General features: G+C 31.2%; 2 protein-coding genes across 5 annotated transcripts in view; both read left to right on the forward strand.

Moving 5' to 3' along the window:
* LOC107369287 (excitatory amino acid transporter) overlaps positions 1 to 20,267 on the forward strand; it is a 47,584-nt gene extending 27,317 nt beyond the window's left edge. For 2 of the 4 annotated variants that reach the window (XR_001570278.3, XR_016199761.1), the window contains exons 4-15: positions 7,139 to 7,271; positions 7,414 to 7,548; positions 8,049 to 8,222; positions 8,291 to 8,395; positions 8,527 to 8,682; positions 8,943 to 9,046; positions 9,110 to 9,208; positions 9,277 to 9,446; positions 9,548 to 9,597; positions 11,248 to 11,334; positions 12,816 to 12,881; positions 16,784 to 20,267. Coding sequence is in view for 1 of the 4 variants with exons in the window: in XM_015937246.3 (XP_015792732.1) it covers positions 7,139 to 7,271; positions 7,414 to 7,548; positions 8,049 to 8,222; positions 8,291 to 8,395; positions 8,527 to 8,682; positions 8,943 to 9,046; positions 9,110 to 9,208; positions 9,277 to 9,446; positions 9,548 to 9,597; positions 11,248 to 11,334; positions 16,784 to 16,878 (1,308 nt within the window). In the remaining 3 variants the exon portion in view is untranslated. Of the gene's footprint in view, positions 1 to 7,138; positions 7,272 to 7,413; positions 7,549 to 8,048; positions 8,223 to 8,290; positions 8,396 to 8,526; positions 8,683 to 8,942; positions 9,047 to 9,109; positions 9,209 to 9,276; positions 9,447 to 9,547; positions 9,598 to 11,247; positions 11,335 to 11,910; positions 11,959 to 12,815; positions 12,882 to 16,783 lie in introns of all 4 variants that reach the window. The other 2 variants (XR_001570277.3, XM_015937246.3) reach the window with 2 other exon arrangements.
* A 711-nt stretch (positions 20,268 to 20,978) lies between these two features.
* On the forward strand, positions 20,979 to 24,196 carry LOC107369286 (N-acetylgalactosamine-6-sulfatase-like). The gene has a single exon (XM_015937244.3). The coding sequence runs from the start codon at positions 22,216 to 22,218 to the stop codon at positions 23,911 to 23,913; it is 1,698 nt and encodes a 565-aa protein (XP_015792730.2). The 5' UTR covers positions 20,979 to 22,215; the 3' UTR covers positions 23,914 to 24,196.
* The last annotated feature ends 30 nt before the right edge of the window (positions 24,197 to 24,226 follow it).

Below are 24,226 nucleotides of genomic sequence, written 5' to 3' on the forward strand. Positions count from 1 at the left end.
ATCTGAAACTTTCTCAGTTCAAGATTATGCTTGTGACGAAAAGCTAGTTTAAACAATTCATCAATCATAGTCATGAGAAAGATTTAAACTTTTTTCAGACTATCATTGAAATTGAATGGTGATGAGTGTTTGAGTTAATGTTGCATTTGTTAATTATTTTTCCACTCGATGAATCCAAGTGAATTGAGGAGCATTTCAATGAATGTTGAATTTTCTCGTTTTAATCTTTTTGTTTGCAAGTTTCTGTTTGAACTTGCTTTTGATTTCTCACAAGTTACCAATCAGGATTAACATGGTGAAAAGGGGTTTACCTTTACACTGGTATTTATCCACGTAAACATTGAAAACCTCTTTTGCCATTGCCTTTACTCAATGGTTATACATTTGTTGGCTGCCATTGTAAAAGATTAACTCATGGGTTTACTGTTTGAAAAGAAACCAAAGAGTGTTATCAATATCTTTTTACCTCAAATATTTATCCTTAAAGTAATCTTTCATGGTAACAAAATCCCTGTTGGCTGAAGGCTATTAAAAGACTTTGATATAACTGTAAACCTTTGACTGTGTTGTCAAGCCAATTGTATTAAAAGAAAATAAGAATCTTAAGATTGGATGAAATGAGATGATGATGAAGAGTGGGAAGACAAATCGAGACCAACAAGAATGGAAAGAAATGAGGAGAAAAAAACTAAATGCTGTTATCCATCATTATTATATAAAAATTGCTTTGGAAAAGGTATTTTTCCTTTTTCCATTCTATTCATTTTTTCCCCTCAACTTGACAAATTTTCATCTTCATTGTATATTCATGGTTATACAACTGAAATGGTTCAATTGTTCAATTGAAATTGTGCCAAAAAGAGGATGAAAGTGACCAACCAGTCGTTCAACAAATTGGAAAACTTTGAATTCTTTTATCATCATATTTTCAATATCAACATGATCAGTTTGATAATGAATTAGATGATTAAATGGCCCATTAAATGTAATGTATTTGGTCTGAAAAAGTGTTGGGTTGAGAGGGAAAAAAGAGCAAAATTTTCTCATTTCTTTTTTTAGAAGCAAAACGCTTTTACCTGTTTAATGATTTATTTTCGTGTATCAAATTTGGTTGGAAAATTTTATTTTCTTATTCTTCTTTTCACCATAATTCCTATTTCTAGTTTCATTGATCGATATTTGATTGAACAATGGTTTAAGGATGATGGTGATAATGATGATGACTTGTAAATAGGAAAATGTGGAAAAAGGTAAAAAAAGATTATTGTAAGGATTTAATAAAATAAAATTGTAAGATGATTATTTTGATGATTCTGATGGTTCCAAAGTAACACAGATGATACAGATTACTGGCTAAGAAGGAGCCACAAAAAAGTGTTTCTTTGATAAAACGAAAATTCTATTACTTTTATACTCAACGTGTTTCGACTTTCATCTTTTGCTCATGACTTACAAACGTTAGACTAATATCCTTCTGTCTAGATTTAAATCGAGTTTAAAATGTTGCTTTAATTATTGATTCGATTACTAGCCATTTCGGGTGAACTTGAAGTGATCATCAAATGACTGTGTCAAGAAAATCTTAACACCTTTACCGGAGAGGAAGAAAACGTTAATATCATTGATTGGTTTACCAATATGAATATATTGGTCTTGATTCAGAATCAATTGTTCATTAGACAATCTGTTCAATTGGTTTCTGTTTTGCATGTAAAATGATATAAAGTCATTTTTGTTATTTTATTTTGCTCTTTTGGCTCATGTGCATGGAAAGAAAATATTTAGTTTAAAATATTCTCTCAAATAAAACTGTTTTCATTGAACAGACAAAACATGCTTCAGGTTATTTAGTTTATTCATTGAAAATTCAATTGTGTTGATTGTTGTGTGTATATTGTGTGGTGATGAAGGCATCTTCATTTTACCTCATGAAAAGTGATTACACTTGAATTTGATTTCTTTTCATTAAAATGATTCAATTTACCCGATGAAACTCAATTTTATTTAATGACAAAGAAACAAGAAGCGATAATTGTTTTCTTGGTAAACAGCAAATCAACTAAAGTAGTCAAAAAAAAGAAAGTATTGCATGATAATTTGCATAAAGAAAGTAAAAAAAAGTTCCCCTTCCAATGCAACCAATTACTCACGTTTCACAATTATTCAGTTAAATTATCTTAACTGAATCCTATCAGATTCCCAACACGAAAATGCAAACTTATCACTCTATTAGATTATTTATGTTTTCAAAACGCAAATGAATTTCAATCAATTTCCAATAAAAATCCCTTTTGAATCCTCAAACCAAGCAAAACGATCGTCAAAAACTCCATAAAACAGATAAAAAACTTCGAAATCGTGAAATCATTCTCTAAGCGAAATACTTCAGTTTCATTAAAAAATTAAAACGCTTATTCAATTGCTCAGCTCTTCAGAAAAGCTGTTGCAACATGAAAAGCTCAGTTCATTTCAACTTCTGCAATTCATGGACTCATTTTTCATTATTTGTTTTACATTCAGTTTTATTCAAATTTCAGTCTAAAAATAGTTGTTTGAAAAAAAAACATTTAATTTGGTCAATCTTTTTACTTTTGTGCTTTTTCCTGTTTTGTAATATTTCATTTCAATTAAATGTTAAAGGTTGACGGGAAAATATTGTTTACCTGCTTCTGTCTGTAGCATGTATAAATAATGAGCAAAAAGGTAAACTGAATACTTTTGATTTGCATAATGTTATCAACTATAAGAGTTTGTGCCTGGGAGTGAAAACATGAAAATGAAATGTGATGATAAAACAAGATAATGTATCAATGTTTTGACCAACATTTGTCAGTTAATTTTATCGGTCAACTTAATCCATTATCAATTGTCTTGTGTATACATTTTTGTTATCATTGCTGTTGTCTACCTGGGAAGGAAAAAAGAAGAAAGTGGAAAATCTTTCATTCTCTTCTTCTCACTGGTGAACAAATGGCAGAGCACAATACAACAATGAACTGAATAAGATAATGAAAATGTTTACCTGGATTCTTATTATTTTCATTCGGAATTCTTCAAGACTCATTTGTCTTCTTGTTCTCTGCTTATTTCCTTTCTCAATATAATAAACTATTTACCCTGTTTCTTTTCACGTTCATGTTCACCTTTGTCAGATAGAGTTATTCAATTCACTGAATGGCAAAAGAAGAGAAGCAAAAAAGGCTAAATTCTGACCCAAACTGTAATAACTCAAGTTTCTGATGAAGCTCATTGACTTCATTTTAAATCAACTTTGTTCTGAAAATTAATTTCTCTTGATTGTTTCATTTTAAATGAGAAAAATCAAGAAAATCTCATGTCAAAACTGAATGTTGGAATCGTGTTGAAACTCGAGTTTCCCTGATTAAAGTTCACATTTGCCTAATCATAATCAATGATCGAGATTCAATATTAAGAATTTCATTTTCATTCAAATTTTCATTTGCATAATCTGACTCTTGTTGAAGCATGTTTGGAAATATTGAACTTATTCATTTTCGAGTCTCGAAGTCGTTATCATTTTCTTAGTTGATCTAAAATGCTAAAATGCATTGAGAAATGTTGGTTTGTGAACTTGCAAATGAACCATTGATGCATCGAAATGATTCCAGCATTGAAATTGTCATTAGTCGTTGTTACGTGTTAATCATTTCGTGCATATTTAACTTGATTTTTTTGCTGCTCATTTCCATTTGTCTCTTCATCTTTCATTTTGATAATTTTTGTTAATATTATCTAATCTAATGAAACAACTCAATGAACTCTTGTACTAATCTCTTGAAATATAATGCTTCAATCAACAAATAAAACCTTTTTCTCTTGTTCTTGTTCTTCTTCTTTTTTTTCCTTCTCTTTTCCTGTAATTCTAGAAATGCCAATTTATGGTGAAAATGGTTAATACAAATTTTTATTGTATTTACTAATTGAATTGTGGCACTTTGCTGTCACTCAAATAACCTTAATTTGTGTTCAGTTATCGATTTCCAGCAAATAATCATTTCTCTCTAAATGAACATTTTACTTTCAGGTGAAAAGAAACAGATAATGAAATTATTATTCAATCTTGCTCAATCATATTACAGAATCAATTTGCTTCTCTCGTAATTTTTCATCTCCAAATCCTTAAACTTCAATATTTTATATCGCCAGTTTAGCCATTTAATCGTATCAAGACATTTCCTAATGAACATTCATAAAATATTTATACTCAAGCAAAATGCATTCCCGATTCACCGACTATTTCATTAAAAATTCAAGTTGATTCAATATTTGGATAAACTTATCTTTGACTTATATTTTGAAATAATCATTTCTGTAACTCAAAAGATGAAAGCTGCTTAAATCAAATTCAATGAAAATCATTTCGAAGTCTTTTCTTTCTCAAAATGATTCCTTAAATGATTAATTAAGATAAGTTTATCAATTTAAATGAGAAAAATGAGATTCTTCATGAATGTTCAATTTCGTCAAAGTCAAAGTGAAATTGACTGTCTTTTGGTGCAGCAAAGTTGAATTTACAAGATTAAACTGAAAGCTAAATTAACTTGGGATGCGAAAAGTGATTGATTCATTTAATTTCCACTCCTCATTTCATCGAATCATTTCTTTTCTCTTCTCAGGATAACTTTTTTTCCTCCTCTCTCATGAGACTAGTTATCGTTATCATCAGATTTATTATTGTTATCAACTTTACTCAGCTTATCCTGACATCATTTCCCATTTTAAATTCACCAATGATTCCATTAAAATGGCAAAAAATTGAACCCAAAAAAAGATGAAAAATAATGCAATAATGATAAATTTCCGTTTTCACTTTTGCCTTCAACTTTCCTTTATATCCAACAATAAACTTTACAACGTCTATTACAATAGCAAATGAACTAACCTTGGATGGCAATTTTTCAAGTTCATGCCAATAAACTGAATAATTGGTCAAACCTGAACACAGACTGAAAATAAGTCTCAAGGAAGGCAGAAAAGAAGAAGAGAAATTCCTTTTCTTCTCAGACTCTAGTTTTATCAGGAAATAAATTGAATTATATCATAAAGCGCTAAATCATCTCAAAACCCAGATAAAATAATTGAATTAGATTGAATAATAAACAAGAACGGAAAGAAAAAAATAGAAGCCAGAAAAAAAGATTGTTACTTTTGACTGTTCAACATTTTCCATTGAATCACAACTTGAAATTTTCCATTTTTCAGACTCTTTTCCATGAAGAATAGCGTTCAAAGAAAAAAATCTTTTGCCTTTTCATGTTTTACAACATCAATATTCTGAAAGATTATCTGATTTACAGATTCTTTCCCATTAAATGGTGAGAAAAAATCCAGGAAATTAGATTAAAAATGTCGTTCAATTAATCACAATTACATGACTTTCGAGACTCGATATTAATCTTATTGAGGTAATCAACAAGTTTCAACTTTTCAAGATTCTAATAATTTCAATCTTTGCACTGATCAATGGAAAAGAAATGCAAATATTTCAATGTTTATCTTTTTGATACAATTTTCATTGTTGATTTAATATGATAAATAAACTGACAAAAAATGTTGAAACCACAGAAGCACAGGATTGAGTAAACAAAAGTGTTGATATGTAAACAGGATTCAACGAAATTTATCGACCCACTTGAGCAAAGGGAATGGAAATCGTCAGTTCTGAAAAAGGAAGCAGAAAAAAAGATTGGAAATTAATCTTTTTCCATATTAATAATTTGCTTGAGCAAACATTTCAATTTGCATTTACTTTCTTACCATCAATGTTTCACCTTTCTTGCTATTGTGACAAGTGAACAAGGTTCGCCTTTGAAGTTGATCTAATAAATTTACTCATTTGGAGAGTTGCAAAGAAACAAAACTTTACATGTTGAGTTACTTCAATGTTAATTGTTTTCCTTTCAATGCATATTGTAACTGTAAATTAACTGAGCAAAAATGTAAAGAACAATGAATCTTCTTTTCTCATTCTTCTCTTCCTTTTCCTTAATCTATTTTTTTCCTTTTCCTCGCCATTCAACCCTTTCTATGTTTCTGATGTTCATCTTGAATCTGGAACTTTTCTGATTCTTTTCTGTCAATTGCATTTCGAGGTTTTACTCTAGCAATTTCAGTTGATTATTACCTTGAAATTGGTTAAAGATTGTTGTTTTGCAATGCTTGTGTTTCCATGTTTTCAGTTGTTGCAATTGAATTGAAAATTTTGTTGCAAAAATCATTTTTCATTTGATGTATTCATCTTGAAATGGACTGTTCAATAGACAGAACAGCAGGTAAAAATGTTTCTTTAGATACAATCTATTCTTATCATGATAAGAATACTCATTGAAATTTACTTCTCTCTTCCAATTGATGGATTTGTTTTTACATAATGACTATTGATCATCTTATTGAACTTATCGTTGCTACTGGCAATCATGATAGCTAAAATTATCATTACACTGTTGATTAGTAAGTGAAATGTCCAACGTGACTAGAATTGTCGTCATCTTTTTATCATCACACAATTTGATCAATTCTTGGCCAAGAAATGGAAAAAGTTGTTGAAGAAAAAACTTGTCAATAGACTGAAGTATCAATTGATCATTTCAGGTGAAACTAACTCGAGTTAAGCTTTTTTCATTTCTTGTGAAAACACGAAAATTGATTTTGAAAACATTCCAATCAAAAGACAATTGAAAAACTTTTTCTTGCTCGACTCAATTGTTGAGGAAAAAAAACATTTTCTTTGCCTGAAATAAACAATAGTTTCATGTTGCATCTCGTCTCATTGATAATTTACGATAAATCATTCTTTAATGATTAACTGATGCACAGTAATCTCATTTGCAAAGTTGAACATAAACTCAATCATAAACTGTTTACCTTTGGTTAGGCAAAAACTGGAAATGCAAATATTTTTCCAACTGATTATGATTACTTTATAAAACCATTACGAGACTTGTAACTCTACTTTTACCAATAATAATTTTTCATTTTTATTATCCTTTTCCCTTACCAATTTCATTCCCAGTACCTTTCATTGTTGTTATCATTTAGATTTATTGTTATAAATTTATAGCTACTTATTACATTATTAACCAGAATTTTTCTCTTTTCTTCTCTTTCGCCTCAACAGTCCAGCGGGAAAATGGGATCCCGAGCAATTATTTATTATCTTGCCACCACAGTACTTGCAGCCGTTTTGGGTATTATACTTGTCTTAATTATCCATCCTGGTGATCCAAGTATAAAGAAGCAACTGGGTGGAGGTAAAAAATTTGACAAATTTTTGCTCTCAATTCATGGTTTCATGAGTAGCCTTAAACGGGTGAAATATTTTATCAATTGTCCAATTAAAGATGAACATTGAAAATGCCATTTCTTTGTTTTTTATTTACATTTGAATAACAGGAACACCTCGAAAAGTATCAACAATAGATGCCTTCCTCGATCTTATTCGTAACATGTTCCCTGAAAATCTTCTAGAGGCTTGCTTCAAACAAATGCAAACTGTTTACGTGAATGTCACCAAAACAATACCAGCTTGTAAGTATACAAATAAACACCTAAGTTTCTGCATGTCTCAGAGTCTCAAGCAACATTTTATTTCGAAGGAAAAATCAAATCTCTGTTTCATTTAATCTCGTTTAAACATGTAATATTTCAAGTTTAAGATCACATATATTGTCGGATTATTTGCATCATTATTGTAACAAAAAAGTGATGAAAGCTGCAATTCTGGCTGATCGCTTAGTGAAAAGCAGGTTTGGTTCGATGTGAGCCAAAAAATGATTAATACTGAGAATAAAATTCTTATTGAAAAATTCGATTAACTTGACCATCTCAGACTCTTCCATCATTGAATATGTTCTTACTCTATTCATGTCTCTGACAATATTTTGATGAAAACTGCAGGAATTTATCCCATCAGTCAACACTTTGGTGAAATGATTTTATTTTTATAAGAAAATGTTGTTCTAACTTGCCTTTCAATTGAAAATGATTGTAAAATGATTTCTAATCCAATTTGACTTTTTCTTGTCTAGCCAAAGCAACTTTCGATGCAAATTCAACCTTGATTAATGCAACACTCAACTCTGTACCTCAAACCACCACTGTCCTGACAAGATCCTCCGAAATGAAGGATGGCACAAATATTTTGGGTCTCATTGTATTTTGTACAGCCTATGGAATAGTACTCCAGCAAGCAGGAGCATCTGGTCAGTTAATTTTTCATCTTTTTACCCGTTTTCATCTACTAATTTCATCTTCTTTTTCCCATCAACAGGTGAAGTGATGATTCGTTTTTTCATTACTCTCAACGATATCATTATGAAAATTGTTATTATTGTTATGTGGTATTCACCAGTTGGTATAATGTCACTTATAATAGGTATGTAAAGCAGAAAGTAAATTTTTCTTCCTTTGTTTCCCTTTATTCTTATTAAAAGGTAAAAAAGGACAAAATTTGAACAGACAGCAATTTATCTTGAAGATTAATTTTTGTATTTCTTTCCACGACAGGTAAAACACTTGAGTTGGAAGATGTTAGAGCAACTGCACAACAACTGGGAATGTATATGGTTACTGTAGTTGTAGGTTTGGTGATACATGCATGTATAACTCTTCCACTTATATTTTTCTCAATTACACGACAAAATCCACTCACCTTTTTCAAAGGTAATACCATTGCTTTATTTTACTCAAACCTATCATTAGGCAAGCAAACAAGTAATTTGACTTTTCACAAATAATATAATTTGCAGTAAACAAAAACCTTGTTAATCGTAACTTGCGATTATTAAACTAAATTGAAGCTTCAATCGACTATTAAGCTAAAAATTTTGCATTCTTATTCAGTGGAAAAGTCAAGTTATTCAATTGTCTAACAACCAACTCAACCAGCAAACTATAATAAACGATTCTTTACCATTTACCAGGTATGTTACAAGCTTGGGCCACAGCCTTGGCCACAGCAAGTAGCGCTGCCACATTACCAATTACGTTTAAATGTTTGGAAGAAAATCTCGGTGTTGATAAAAGGGTAATTTTGAAAAAAAAGAAAAAATATTCTTTTGTCCAATATTAATTGAGTTTGGTTCATTAGGTGACTAGATTTGTGTTGCCCGTTGGTGCTACCGTCAACATGGATGGAACTGCTCTTTATGAAGCTGTTGCGGCTATTTTCATCGCACAAATGAATAATGTAAGTCTGCCTTTTTGTCGATGATCAATGAAACATTTTTCACCATTTTCGTAACTTGGACTTGATAGGTACATTTAGGAATTGGAGATGTAATTACTGTAAGCTTAACCGCAACAGCAGCCTCAATTGGTGCTGCATCCGTTCCTTCAGCAGGTTTGGTAACCATGCTTCTTGTGCTCACTGCCCTTGGGCTTCCTACGGAAGATATATCCATGATTGTAGCTGTTGACTGGCTTTTGTAAGTTGATTTGCTATTTATAGCAAAAATAATACATAATGTAGACTCTCATTGTTGAAAAAATTATCAACCATTTTACGCTCTTTTTTTAACAAATACAGAGACAGACTGCGAACGTCAATCAACGTCCTTGGCGATGCTTTCGGTGCTGGTAAGTTGTTTTTTTATTTCCAATTAGATTACATTGATCACTTTGCTCATCACCCTGTCAGTCGCCATTGTTTACTTTTGTTCATCAATCAAACAATTTTCACTTCCCAATATTGTCATCAATAACAGTGATGGCAACACAAAGAAACTTGCACTTTCCTTTCCTAACCTAACCTTCAAAGTTAATCAGACCCAAAAGATGAGCCTTTATTCAATAAATGGCTCAATATTGATATACTCAATGTGCACAAATGTAAATCCATTTTAACCTTACTTTTTCTTCGACTTTTTTAACCTCACTTTTTGCACCCACTTGATGGATCCGTTAATTTATTTGCACAAAAACAAATGCACAAACATAATCGCACATTCGCACAATCACATCACAAAACACTCTCAATGTTCACACTCGCACATATTGTAACCACTATGGATACACATTTTTGCACAACCATCACACAACTCGCTATTTTCATCCTATCATTATTGCACTTTTTACACCTTTTTAAATTTGTAACACTTTTAATTTTTTTGGACTAATTCCATGAAAAAAACGTGAAAAACATCCAAACTCAATTATCACATTAACAATCAGTTAAACAATTAGCTGATAAGTCAGAGTCAGCTTATTTTCTACCAGCAATTAGTTAATTGGAATAGTGGAAGCAAATTAGAGATTTAATTAAATGTTGACAACAGCAAAAAGCGATTCTCACTTCAACAAGTATAGTATCACGGTTCACCTCTAGACCCTTGGCTTTGAAGGTGTCAAGCGCTTGAAGCAAGACTGAAAGTTCCTGGTTGAGGTTAGCATCGAGTCAAAATTGGCTCTGCTATTGAACCTTGAATGGTTAACCTTGCCGTTGAGCTTCTGTCCTTGCATCAGCCAGTCACCAGTCAATACAAATATGGTTGTCTGAGAGGTGCAACTTGCTGTACATGCTGAGTTGTAGTTGATGTATCAAGGTATTACGTCGCATTTTTCATTCCTAATCGCATTCATAATTAAACAGTAAATTTCATCGCCCAATGTGCTAATGATAATTAGAAAAGTGTTCAAATTCTGTCATATCAATTGATCCAAATTTGCTAGTAAATATTCTGGCTTTCACATCAAGTGATGAATAATTTGCGTAAAAAACTTCTAATTTTAAACCTAACCCAAACCAGAAAGAAAACAAAAAATGTTCAAAATGTAACAGCAATAGTCGACACAATTGAAGGCAAAATTGAAGTGACACTTTTAACTGTTCACAATTGAACAAATGCTGAAAATGGTTTTAATTAATTTACGCTCAAATTAACTCGCTCTGAACAAATGAAAAACATGTTGCAAATGCTAGAGTATTGAAAGGATTAGAGTGAAAAAGAAATGAATTTTTTTCTCTTGTCTATTTTTAGACAAAATCTTGAGCTATCCAAACATTCATTAATACACAATTGAGCATGAAAATGAATTCAGGTAGATTAACAAGTTGACAGGTTAATAGTTGGAACAAGAATAAAAAGCACAGAAAAGTTGCCAAATTTGTGTATTCAAACTGAAAGCATTTCATGTTGGAAAATTTAAATTCAATTTTGGGTTTATATTTGCAAATTTTTTTCACTTTTCATTTCACAATTTTTCTTTTTCTTTCTCTATTCATCCCAGGTATCGTCTACTATTTGTCCAAAGATGAACTGGATAAGTTTGACCAAGAACATGGCTTGGAACTTTTGGAATCTCAAAGGCAAACGGGTTTGTTGCTTTAACTATTTCTTTCAACTTGAACTGTTCAATGATGAAAATGTATAAAAAGCAAAATGAAATGGAACCAAAAAAAAATGATTTCTTTGCGTTTTCCACCTTTTCTTTTCACCCATCAACTCATTTTGTTCATTGTTTTACATTGCCATTGATTGCATTCACCTTTTATTTGCAAATTAATTTTGAAAACAAAATGCAAACCAAGAGTAAGAGCTGGATGCTCAAAAACTGACCAACAAGGAGAAGAAAGTTTTGCATCAATCTCTTCCTTTCATCATTTCCAACCTTATTGTCCATTTTGTTTTCATCTTGATGTTATTATTTCACTTTTATTTCTGTTAACTCACTTTCATGACACAAGATTACTTTGAAACACCTAATCCATCAATCCATCTCTGTGTCAGTTATCATTTCTCACAATCCATCATTTCTTTTCACAGTAAACATGATATATACACACACATACATTCACGTATTCACTAACTTTGAATAAATGTCTTTTCTCTTCGTCTTTTTTCCATTTGTTTCTCTCTTTCTTTTTTGTCCATTTCTTGTTTATCGCACAAGAATTATCACATTCAATCACACAATCGCCAACAGTAAACAACAATAATCGTATGTGTGTGTTTTCACTTAAATCATTTGTTCATTTGTTTCATCATTTTCTCTCCTCTTTACACTTTTCAAAGTCTTGTGTGATTTCATTTTATTTTGTATTTTCATTTTTATCTATTTTGATCGGATTTTGTACAATTAGCCACAATTGACAGTAAAATTCACACACAATCAACAGAAAGTTATTCAATTAAATTCTCAAAGATTTTTATAAAAATGTTCATTTTATCCTTTTGTCTGTTTATCATTACTTTTGCATCCAACATTAGCTACTAGTCAATGCAAAAATGCATGTAAATGCCTGGTTCGTTGTAAAGTGAAGCAAAATTCAAGCAAATATCATTAGAAACAAACTATTAAAATCTCTTCAAGCTCAAAAAATCTTATCTTGAAATCTTTCGAATTTCAAAGTTCGTTCTCTTGAATTGCCAAAGTTTCAATATTGAATTTCGCTTCATTTTGATTTTTGATAATTTCGTATTTCAATGTTTTTAGAGAATGCTGTTCAACTCCTTCATCGTGATTAAATGACTTGCTTCGAGATTCGTCATTAGAATGTTTAAATGCGAATAAGATTCTTTTGAAGTTTCATCTAATCATGATGAGTTTAGTTTATGTTGTTTGCTTGAAATTTATTACTCGATGATATCCTGCCAACCTGACTTGACCTTAGAATTTTTCTCTCTTCTTTTTTCATTGATTCATCCATGAAACAAAATCAAAGGTACAAATGAAATAAGCCACTAAAATATATTATTCATGATAACCATAACCTTTCTCTTCTTCTTCTTCTTCTTCTTTTCCTTCTTATAATGCTAAACCTGGATCAAATATTTCAATACATTTTCTTACCCTAGGCTTTTAGGTTCAAGCACTAAACTGTTAAAACTTTAACCTCTGGACTTGCACCCACCAGTTAATGAGTATGGTCACTTTCATTCTATCCATTTCTCTATCAATGAAATGAAATTGAAAACTAAAACTGATTATTTGAAAATTAACCTTCCAATAACATTAGTTAGTCGTTTCATTTCAACAGTTTTATAAGTTGAATGCTTAAACTGTAACCTTTAGTAAACTTGAAAAGGCAAAGAAAAATGAAGTTTTACTTTCAAATCAAAGCCTTTGAACCATGTACGGTTAATTGTTAGATTAATAAAATTAATCAATATTCAATAGCTGATGGCATTTCATCCAATATTTCCATGATAAGACGGAAAAGCTTTTTCATCATCAGGGAATTGAATAAATTCGTTATCTAACACCAAAGTTCACTATTGCAGGTGCCGTGTCTACTTAGGCTTCAAACATGATCAACTTGACCAACTCGACGTTTAATTTCGTGTTTCAATTTCAATCTGAATAAATTGAAAACTTGATCAATTCCAATTAATTAATTTTCTAGAAATACGATCGTCTAGAAGACTATTGAAATATTTTGTTGCTTGAAAGGCTTGAATGTCTGTAAGATTGCCTTGACTCTTGCCTTGTAAGATGCTGAAATAACCAACGCTTGTGGTCCTGATTAACCTAAAAATTGATTCAGCTTTGTTAAACATTTGATTTGCAAAAATGGAAGAATTGAGTTTTGCAGAAAAAAAAACATTTCAATGCTCTTCGACCATTTCATGTTGACTTTTTTTCTGATTTCAGCTAGACTGATTTCTGTCTCCTAATATTTACCTCAAAAACAGTTGATAACATGGTGATTCTTAGCATCATGTATCTGGTGTTTCTGTCAAAATCATCTAATTTGATATATAACCTGAAGCAAAACTGCCTGGAAACAAAATTGACAACACAAAGTTGACTTGATAGTGTTTGAGGCTTTTACAGTGTATAAAGATGATTGAGTTTACTTTTTCTGTTTCTTGACTTTTTGGTTCATTTTTTCCCTTCTTTTCGTCTTTTCTTTTATAAACATGATAGTTTCTGTTTGATAAACACGATAATAATAATTTTTATTCCGATAATGATAATAAATCTGATAATTTATTTGCAAGAAATGTAATACCTTGGAAATGCTATCCAACTCTTAATGCAAGTTGACTGAGAATCTGAAGGAAAAATTGTTAAATGAAAATTGAAGATTGAGTCTCAATTTTTTTGTGTTTGTTAGTTAATATTTTGCTTCTGAGCAGCAAACAAAAGAAAGCCCAAAGCTTATTCAAGGTGACCTTTGAATTTGATGATAGGCAGGAAAAGGAAAAAAAAGTTAACCCAGGATGGTTAAAATAATACAAAAGAAGATAAAGATGATGATAATGATGAAAGAAGAGGAAGAAGAAGGTAGCTTGAATGAGCTTGTCTTTTGAGGTAAGAGTGGGCCAACCTTGATCCAGGGAATGGAAATGTTTCTCTCTCTTTTTTTCGTACTCTTTTTTGCTTCATTTTATCGATCCATTTTCATGCTCATTCCTGTTCTTCCTGAGCAACCTCACTCTAAAAACTCTTGCATCTTCTATGAAAAACTTGAACGAAAAAGAAGCGAAGGAAAAAATATTGGCTTTTCATGGTGAACTGGGAGATTGAGGTGGAAGGACTGGGAGTGAGAATCAGGTTAGCAAGGGAATGAGAGTCAGAGAGGAAAGGAAAGAGAAGAAAATTGAGAAAGACTTTTCTCTTTTCTCTCTGGGTTACCTTTCTTCTTTACTCTTTCAGTCTTCTTCTTCTTCTTCTTCTTATTCGCCATTTACATCAAGTAATATTGTCTGATCCAATGAATGATGTGTTATCTTCTTGTTCGCCTTCATCTTCTTGATGATCGTTTCACTCGTCTTCGTCTTCTTTACAACATTCAACGCTAAATTCAAATTGAAAGGTTGACATTTGATGCATTTTCAATCAAGTAATATAGCTAACCAATATAACAATCTCATTTCAATCAAAATCGTCTATTCAAGAAGGTATTAAAATGTCACCTTTCTTTTTCCTCTTTTTTCATTCCATCTTCGCCTATCCATTTTGATAATAATTTTTACCCTTTCATATAATTTTCAAATCTCTTTCTTCTTTACGCATTTTTTTCTCGTAAATCAAGTCAAACTCGATCATTAATAATGATATTACTGTATTAACACTTTTATCAAATAAAGAGTACCAAGTTGATTTAATGTTGTTTCAAATGTAAACTTTAACGAATTTAAAAGTGGGTGAAAAGTGTCATTTAAACTCGCCAAACTGCATAACCATTAAGTTTCGATAGTTTCCAACTGTTTAATGGTCAATAACGAGAATCAATTAGCACTTATTGATATACTTGACTCGAGAAATTGCCATTTTGCGATTTTCCTTTTTTTAGTCAATTTTGTTTTCTCAGTTGATGCGTTTTCCGATGCAATAATCGATTCTTTGAGAATCATTTTGTTAATTTTATGAAGTTGCTATGTTAATGATTTTTGATTGTTGCAGTCATCAATGATGAAACTATTGAAAGTGACTTGAAAAGTTTGTCTAGAATAGGATTCAAATTGGAAGAAATCGTTAAATTTCTAGTTTCTCTTTTCACCTGTAACTTAATGTCGAGTCCATTGAGTTAGAAATTGCGAAAAGAGGAAAAAAGATAAAAAATGGAAAAATAAGTGGAAATAAAAATCGAAGGTAAAAACGGAAATAAAGTTTCGGAGTATAGAGACTGACTCATGGTCAATGGATTTAAGAAAATGATAAAAGCATTGAAGATGATGATGATGAAGTAAAAAAAGAAGAGAAAATGTTTCGAGAAACTTTTTTCTCTTCATCATCATTGTGATCTTACATAAAACTATCGATCGCATTAAAGTCTACAGATGAACAGAAAAAAATAGTCGAAACACTGGAAAACTCTTACTTTTTCATGTCTAATTTGATCGTGAGCAAGAAAAGTATATTTTCATCTGATAAATCGTTTAACATTGATTAGTGATTTTGACCCAACATTAAGAGTAAAATGTTGTCCGTCAAGAGCAATCGTTTGGGTTGTAAGGCTTAACTCAATCAGGATCATTATCTTGCAACTTTGTTTTCATTTTTCATCTTTTCTCATTTATTAAATGAAAATGTCTTTTGTAACAATTTAAAGCAAAAAGGTTAATCCAAAGTAAATGTCTTGAACGGTCAATGATGGTCATTTAGATGATCAATCGTAAATGTTGCTTTTCAATTTTCAGTTGATCAAAAAGCCTTCGTCTTTTCACCAATTAACCTTTCAAACCTTGCTCAATCTAATAATAGATCAATCATTGTTTCAATTCCTAACAATTTGTTGATGCACGAATTAGTTTACATTTAGATATTAATTAACAATTAATCTAACAATAATTTCATTAACTAACAATGTTACAAAACAAAAACAAGTTAAATTTACTCTTGTAATTCAATCTATTAACATTGATTTAGTTATCAAACTTGTTCTCAATAATGCTGTTCAACAGTAAAGTCTTAATTGTCAATGAACAATCAATGTTGATAAAAGCAGATTTACTGTAACTTTTGTTTTGTAATTTTTCCATTTTTTAATTGTTCTAAGTGCTATTAAATTAGATTAAATTTAGTTGTTACATTAGTTAGTAAATTATTTGTTTCAAAGATGTGCTTATTAGTTTATGCAAAACCTTTGCATGGTTCAAATGATTGTTTAATTGTTTAAACTGGTAACAGTAACTGAATAAAGTCAAAGACCAAAGGCTATTTCCTTAGTCCGATCAAAACATCAGTAAAACTCGAAAACATGATAGAGTTTCATGATAGAAATTAATAAATTTTCATGTTAATCAGAGTTGAAATTAATGGAAATTTACTTTTTTTTCATCGTTTTCTTTTCTCATCTTTTTTCACCTTCTTTTAGGCCCAAGAAAGTTATCAATGGTTTCGCCGACTCGAGGTGGTTCACGGCCATTAAATCAAAATGCATTATCAAATAATCCCGAAACGGAAATATAATAATAACCAATACTGCTAAATAATTGTCTTAAATAATGTTTCATCAAGGAAAGAGCGACAAAAAATGGACTCTCAAGAGAAGCCACTTTTTTCCAAACTTCATCATAATTCAACAAAAAATACACTTTAAATGCTACTGAAGCACATCCATGTATCCATATATATCTTCACCTGACACACTCACACACCTCACATCTTTGACTGGGAATCACAAGAATGGCAAAAATGACACATTAACACATTAACTTGATCATCACCGTAAATAATAATAATGATAATAAACTAAAGACAAAACTCGGCAGTTGAACTCGATCAAGTATAGAGTAAAATATCCAGCAAAGAGAGAAGCTTTTTCTTCTTCTTCTTCTTCCTCGTCTTGAATCATCTCTGGTCACCTTGAATCATCAACCATCATCCAGCACAATCATCTAAATTCATCTCCGCTAACCATCAGCCATTAAAATCATCAAACTCAAGTTGATCATCTATTTGTGAATTGTTGAGAAAAAAAATTATACGAAACAAAAAACATAAGTTAACACGAAAGCGCATTTTGGTGTCTCTACTGATTTTATATATTGATAATGATCGCAATTGATTGATGATTATCAATAATAATTGATTCACAAAACACACACAATTAGATATATTATTATTACTATTATCATTGTTATTATTATTATCATCATAGCATATTAGGATAACCCTGGGATTAATCAGATTCAAGGATTGAATTAGATTGTTATTCAAGACAAGCATTAAAACTCACCTAATAGCACAAATCACAACTAACAGGATCAAATTATTTAACCAAATTTGGGTTTTGGTTTCGTTTTTTGCTGAAGTAAAATGATAACAAGTAACAAAGCAAAGCCAAGACTCGGACGTTATCTGGTGTTGCTGTTAAACCACTGACTTGGACGTTTTATCGACTGATGATTAGTGATATTGAACAGCAATTACTGTTGACTGTGTTGACCAATTTAATGTGAAAACTCAATTTGGCTGAGAGAGAAAAAACACTTTTCTTCTTTTCTTTTCCCTTTTGTGGTTTCTATTTTTGACCATTTTACCTGGTTCCAGCGTGCTTCCTCATCAACATATCATGTTGTTTCATTTTTACTCTAACCTCTTCAAATGGTATAAACTTTAACGCATCAAGTAAAAACACTGAAAAAAGCTAAACTCACAAAACTCATCATTATCATCAATGGCTGAAACCATTTGTCAATGTATAATAATATATTAATCCATCAAAAGACATCATCTTGAACAAACTGTGACAAAACAAAAAAACTATGAAACAAGCTGAATATCAATCCTTATCGGATCAACGTTCATCCTTCATCAGAAATATTCATATCCACTATTGAAACACACAAAACACACACACACACACAATCGCCTTTTGCTCACCTTGCGAGACAAAGAAGAAAAATGAAACACGAAAAATTACCATGAAATTGAAACAAAAAACACCCAATCAAGGATTCACCAATCAAGTTCATATCAAAAACCATATCACTGAACACCAATTATATCACCGATTCCCAATGTTAAATGCGCCTTCAACTCTTCAACTCTTAACATTTGATAATGCCATTAGTAATAATAATGTTGATCATGATGATTATGATGATTATGATGATGATATCACTTTGCATCTGTTAAAAACTTGAGGCTTACCTTAATGTATAAAGACAAGGATTGCATTAATAAGCAATACAGTAAATCAATTGATTTACGGCTTCTTTCAGCTCATCAATATCATTACAATAATTATTTACACAAAAAAGGTTAACATTTTGATAACCTTAAAAACCCAATCTTTAGACGGTAGTTTACAGCCTTTCAACCCAATCCAGTGAAGTTTCTAGGTTTGACTAGAGCAAGTGACTAGACTAATCATGTACATAAATGAGTGTCTCAAATCCCTTTTTTTGATGATAAAACACAAATGAGCAAATCATCCAACACAGTCTCTTCCACTCTTCATTATCATTACCATCATCTTCATCTTCATCGTCAACAGCATTGTTATTGGTACAAGAAAAAAAGAACCAAATTTGCTGTTCAATTCTTACCCGATTTTTTTTGCTCCTCCTGAATGTTGATCATTCAATTTACATTCAACTTGCATTTAACAGTCTAAATTGTTGATAATCAATGAAGCTATTATGATGAAAATGATTGCTACAATATTAAAAGCTCAAGATGATAAACCAAAGAGGCAGTGTGTCAACCTGGACTTGTTCATCTCTAAATCGCGATGAAAGGCTTTAATTATTATTGAAAAAATCGAGCTAATTGTAATCAAGAAGAAACACTTTTCTCTCACCTCTTTTTTGTTCAAAATCATTGTCAATCATTACAATCAACCAACTCTCTGTGACTGTGTGTCAAGTTTGTGTGTTTAATTGTGTTCTTTCTTATTTGCAAAACAAAACAAACCATTTACTGCTTATAATACTGATTGTAATAATAATATAATGATGATAATAATAATATTAGTAATAATTATAATAACAATAATTCATTTTCTCCCTGTTTGCCTGATAATATAATTCAATACATCTATACATATGTATACAAATAAATGAACTTGACAGCTTTTTATTTGTTAACTTACCTGACTGTAAGACAACAAAACAAATCAACAAACCAAAACTCAACCCAATTTTCATTTAACCTTGTTTACCTTTTATTTTTATCATTAATTAACTAATTGTCTAATGTTTTACAAAATTATTTTACAATCATTATGTTGATCCTTATTTTTAAATTACCAACAAAAATGACATTTTTTCCTTTTCTTTTCTTCATTCATTTCTTTTTATAACAAAACCTAAACTTGATTATTTGCTTAAAAGTAACTTTAATTTTATCAATGGTGCCACAGATTAATTAATTTTTATTATTAACTCTTATAAACGCTGATAAAATCAAATTGTAATCATTGATGGTCATTTATGTTTTGTTTTTAACCAGCTAATGTTAATCCTGGTTTCGTCTTTTCTGTTTTGCTTTGTTTCTTCTTGCTTTAACCCATTCTTTTCAATTTACAATCTAAATTGCAATTATGTTTTATTGTCATTAACCATTCAATGTATACTCTTGCCAAATTTAACCAGATAATGTTTTGTTTTTCATTTCAAACTGTAACCCAAAAATTGGTCAATCTGGTTAAGAGACTAAATAGATCAAAATTGAATTTCCCTCTTTTTTTGCTCCCTTACTCCCTCTGTTGATGTATTTGGGTTTTATGTCATGTTTTGTTTTGCTTTTTTTCTGGGTTTTGTGTTGTATTTTCAGACTTATGTTTTTAACAAATGGTTTTGGGATAGTTTAAGAATGAGGATTAAAATTAAATGATTTCTATTAATTAATAATTATCTTTATTCTGGTCTATTCATTTGTATGTTCATTTTTTTAGTGGATTCATTTGCGTTTAATTGTGGCCAACTCGTCAAATAGGATTACTTTGCCTTCCATGTCTTTCCTTTTGCAACTGTTTGTTTGCTTATTCAACCAAGAGACTGTCAATCATTTACAATTAGATTACTATTGTCATCATTAGCATCACCATCATCATAATTTGGAAATTAAATTTTAAACTTGTTCTTGGCCTTTATTCACGCCTAAAACAAATCAAATGATAAATAAGCAAACAAACTTGTCTTCTTTCCATCTTTAATTTAAAACTATCTTTATATCATCTTTTACATGATCAGAATAGTTAGTTGAATCGTTAATTAGTGATCAAGAGAAGCAAGATTGACTTATTTAGATGATAATGACCATTTTTGTTCCATTTTCTCCTTTTATTCTTAAGGTTGGATTTACTTTTCAATTGATCACCTGAAGATGCTTCAATTTCAATTGTTTCCTGAATAATCTGGACTTGCAATGATATTACTTACTCAAGAATAGTGATAAACATCAGATTTGTTTTTGGTTTTAAATCTAATTTTACTTTTAGCATTTCTGTGATTATTAAAAATCAAAACAAATATAACACAAAAATCTCGACCAGTTTAACTTATTTTTTACATGATTGCACTTACAGTTGTTGGTTGGGAAAGATTGGACTATGATTTTGAAACAAACAATAACTGCCATTAGTTTAATTAACTCTTTGAGCTTGAATAAATTGGTAAACTTACAAAATTTACAATTTTAATTATCGACAACTCTGACAGAAAGATAATTGAACCAAAAAAGCCCGTAATCTTCAGGGATATAAACATAGATACAAATACAAATTTGGTTATAGTAAACAAACAATTTACCGGCACTTATCAAATTATAATGTATACATCAACACATAAAATATTGTATAAATCATCTTCATCTTTACACCCATCATAATCATGAACCTATCGTTTTTGCAATTGATTAAACCAGATCCAGATTGATGAAGAAACACAGGAAGAAGACGATTTCAAATTGACTCAAGCACATCAAACTGAAATTGTGAATACTTATAATAAAAATTGATAATTATTATTAAAAATACATCATATAATGTATATCATTATCATAACGATTAACTAATTGTTGAAACACTTTGTAACCTAAAATCTTTGATCACAACTAAACCTAATTCACACTCATTCAAGACTTTGCCTTTTCTTTCCTCCAAGAAAGCTATAATAGACTAACAATTAAACACATTAACAATCATTATCAATTCAACTCAATTTGATTATCCCCCAAACGTGCTTTGAAGGACTGACCAGAGTTAACCCATTTAAATTCAAGACTATCCTAAGAACCCGAAATTGGGTGAACATCCAGATTCGGATTTCAGTTTTCAGTTGATAATCATTATTTACAATGAAAGGCTGGTTCAGTTTATTTTACAAATTAACCACGGTTCAATCAGATGGGTTAGGAAGGAGAAGTAAGTCAACTTATTATCAATTGAATAGGCCAGATAAATTGATTATTTTCGCTTTCCTATTGATACTTGTCAATTAATTTCCTGTTTCAAATGATTATCATCTTTCTCATTTCACTCATCATCTTTACATCTGTATTTCTGCTTCAACATGGTCTTCTAGTTACTTATCATCCTCTTGAAAAAGGTACATCCACTAACATTGTAAGATAAAGATATTTTGTTGAAACAGCTTATGCATTACTTTCACCACTGGCTTGATTGATTGTCTTCTGCTGTCAGTTTGGTCATTGATTTGATTAACTTGTGTCTTTCAGTTTAAATAATTTGACTTTGATCATCGTCGGTTGAGGCAAAAAGAGATCGAGACAAAAATACTTTTAATCAAAATTTAATTTGGCTTGTCCAAGTAAACAGGAAAATTTAATGTGTTTATTATGTTGTTTGCTGTGCAACAACCTTGGTTCCTTTTTTTGATAACTTTCACTTTCTGTCAACCTCACCCATCATCATCATCTAATCACTCAACTTACTATCATAATCAACATCAACACCAAGTTGATCATCGAGTTCATGTTCACCATGCAAGCCTCTCATTATCATCATCTTCTGCTTTCCCCTCACCGCCCAATATTATTGTCATGCTTATGGATGACATGGGTTTTGGTGATTTAGGAATCAATGGTGATCCAAATTATGATACTCCTAATCTAGATACTTTAGCATCACAAGGAATGTTATTGACCAACTTTTATTCCTCATCGCCATTGTGTTCCCCTTCACGAGCCTCACTTCTCACAGGTCGTTTACCCATCCGAAACGGCTTTTACACCGACAATGTTGATGGACGTAACTCTTATACACCTCAGGAAATTGTTGGTGGTATCAGTGATTATGAGCTCACTCTTCCTGAGCTATTGTCATTTGTATCACATTATCATTCAGCTCTTATTGGTAAATGGCATCTTGGTCATAGACCACGATATATGCCTTTAAAACACGGTTTTGATATGTTCTGGGGCTCAACCAATTGTCACTTTGGTCCCTATGATAATAAAGCTCGTCCCAATATTCCCATCTTTGAAAACAATAACATGGTTGGACGTCTTTTTGAAGACTTTGCCATCAATAAAGCAACTTTTACATCCAATTTGACTCAAATTTATACTCGAAAGGCATTAGAATATATTCAATCGAATATTGATTCCAATAATAGACCATTTTTCCTCCTCTGGTCACCCGATGCTACACACGCTCCTTCCTATCGTTCCGAGAAGTTTATCAATTCATCTCGTCGAGGATCACCTTATGGTGATGCCTTGGTTGAACTGGATTCCGCAGTTGGTCAGATAGTTCAATTAATTCAATCTAATCCAAGAACAGCTAATAACACGTTGATCTTTTTCACCTCTGATAATGGAGCCGCTTTGGTTTCCAAAAATGATGCTGGCTCTTCTGGACCTTTCCTTTGCGGCAAACAGACTACTTTTGAAGGTGGCTTTCGGGTTCCAGGTATTGCTTGGTGGCCTGGAAAGATTAAGTCTGGCAGCAAGTTTCACAAGGCAGCTTCATTTGTTGATTTATTTCCAACATTACTTGATTTAGCCGAGGTTCCGCTACCAACGGATAGAGACTTTGATGGCTCTAGCTTAGCACCGTTCTGGCTTTCCCAAACTGATTCACAGCTTAATTCTGCTCCGGATAGGCCAATTTACTTTTATCGAGGCAATAGGCTCATGGCAATACGATATGGTTTGTATAAAGCGCATTTCTGGACTTGGACCAACTCATGGGCCCAATTTAAAACTGGAATTGACTTTTGTCCTGGTTCGTTTGTCCAAGGTATCACAACTCATACACCTTCAAATTATACATCATCTCCACGGTTATTCCATTTGGGTCGTGATCCAAGTGAACACTATGTTATACCAGTTAATTCAGCAGAGTATAAGACGATTATTCCAACCTTTTTCCAACTTTACCAAAATCATTCAGATACATTAATTCCAGGTGAACCAGTCCTCAATTGGTGTGACAATTCAGTTATGCACTGGTCACCTCAAGGCTGCGAAGAGTATAACAAATGTCTTCCAGTTCCACCTTCAAATCCTTATAAATGTGAATGGCCACATTAACGAGAAAAATTCACGAGAGTAAAATGCACGGAAAGCTCAGTATTGAAAATTGTAAATAAAAAACAAAATCAAACACGTTTTATAATGAAAAACAAATGATTTGGTTAAAAACTTAGATTGCTCAATGGAAGATTTGGCTATGTGAGTAAGAGTTGACACTGACAGCAAACCAAGTCTCAAGTCTTTTCTTTCAATCAACAGATGTGAATATTAAAATATCCTTGTTTAAAAATTTTTTCGGTCCCAAATACCGTAACTATGTGTTGTTAATTAAATAATTTTTTGATAAAAAACAAGTGAATTTATTACAATT

The sequence above is a fragment of the Tetranychus urticae genome, chromosome 3 (genome assembly GCF_039701765.1).
Source record: "Tetranychus urticae isolate SD_2017Ah chromosome 3, NJAU_TeUrti_SD_1.0, whole genome shotgun sequence".
NCBI classification, from domain to species: domain Eukaryota; kingdom Metazoa; phylum Arthropoda; class Arachnida; order Trombidiformes; family Tetranychidae; genus Tetranychus; species Tetranychus urticae.

Excerpts from the sequence above, each read along its gene's own strand:
- LOC107369286 (XM_015937244.3), top strand. The coding sequence starts at position 22,216 with ATGTTGTTTGCTGTGCAACAACCTTGGTTCCTTTTTTTGATAACTTTC.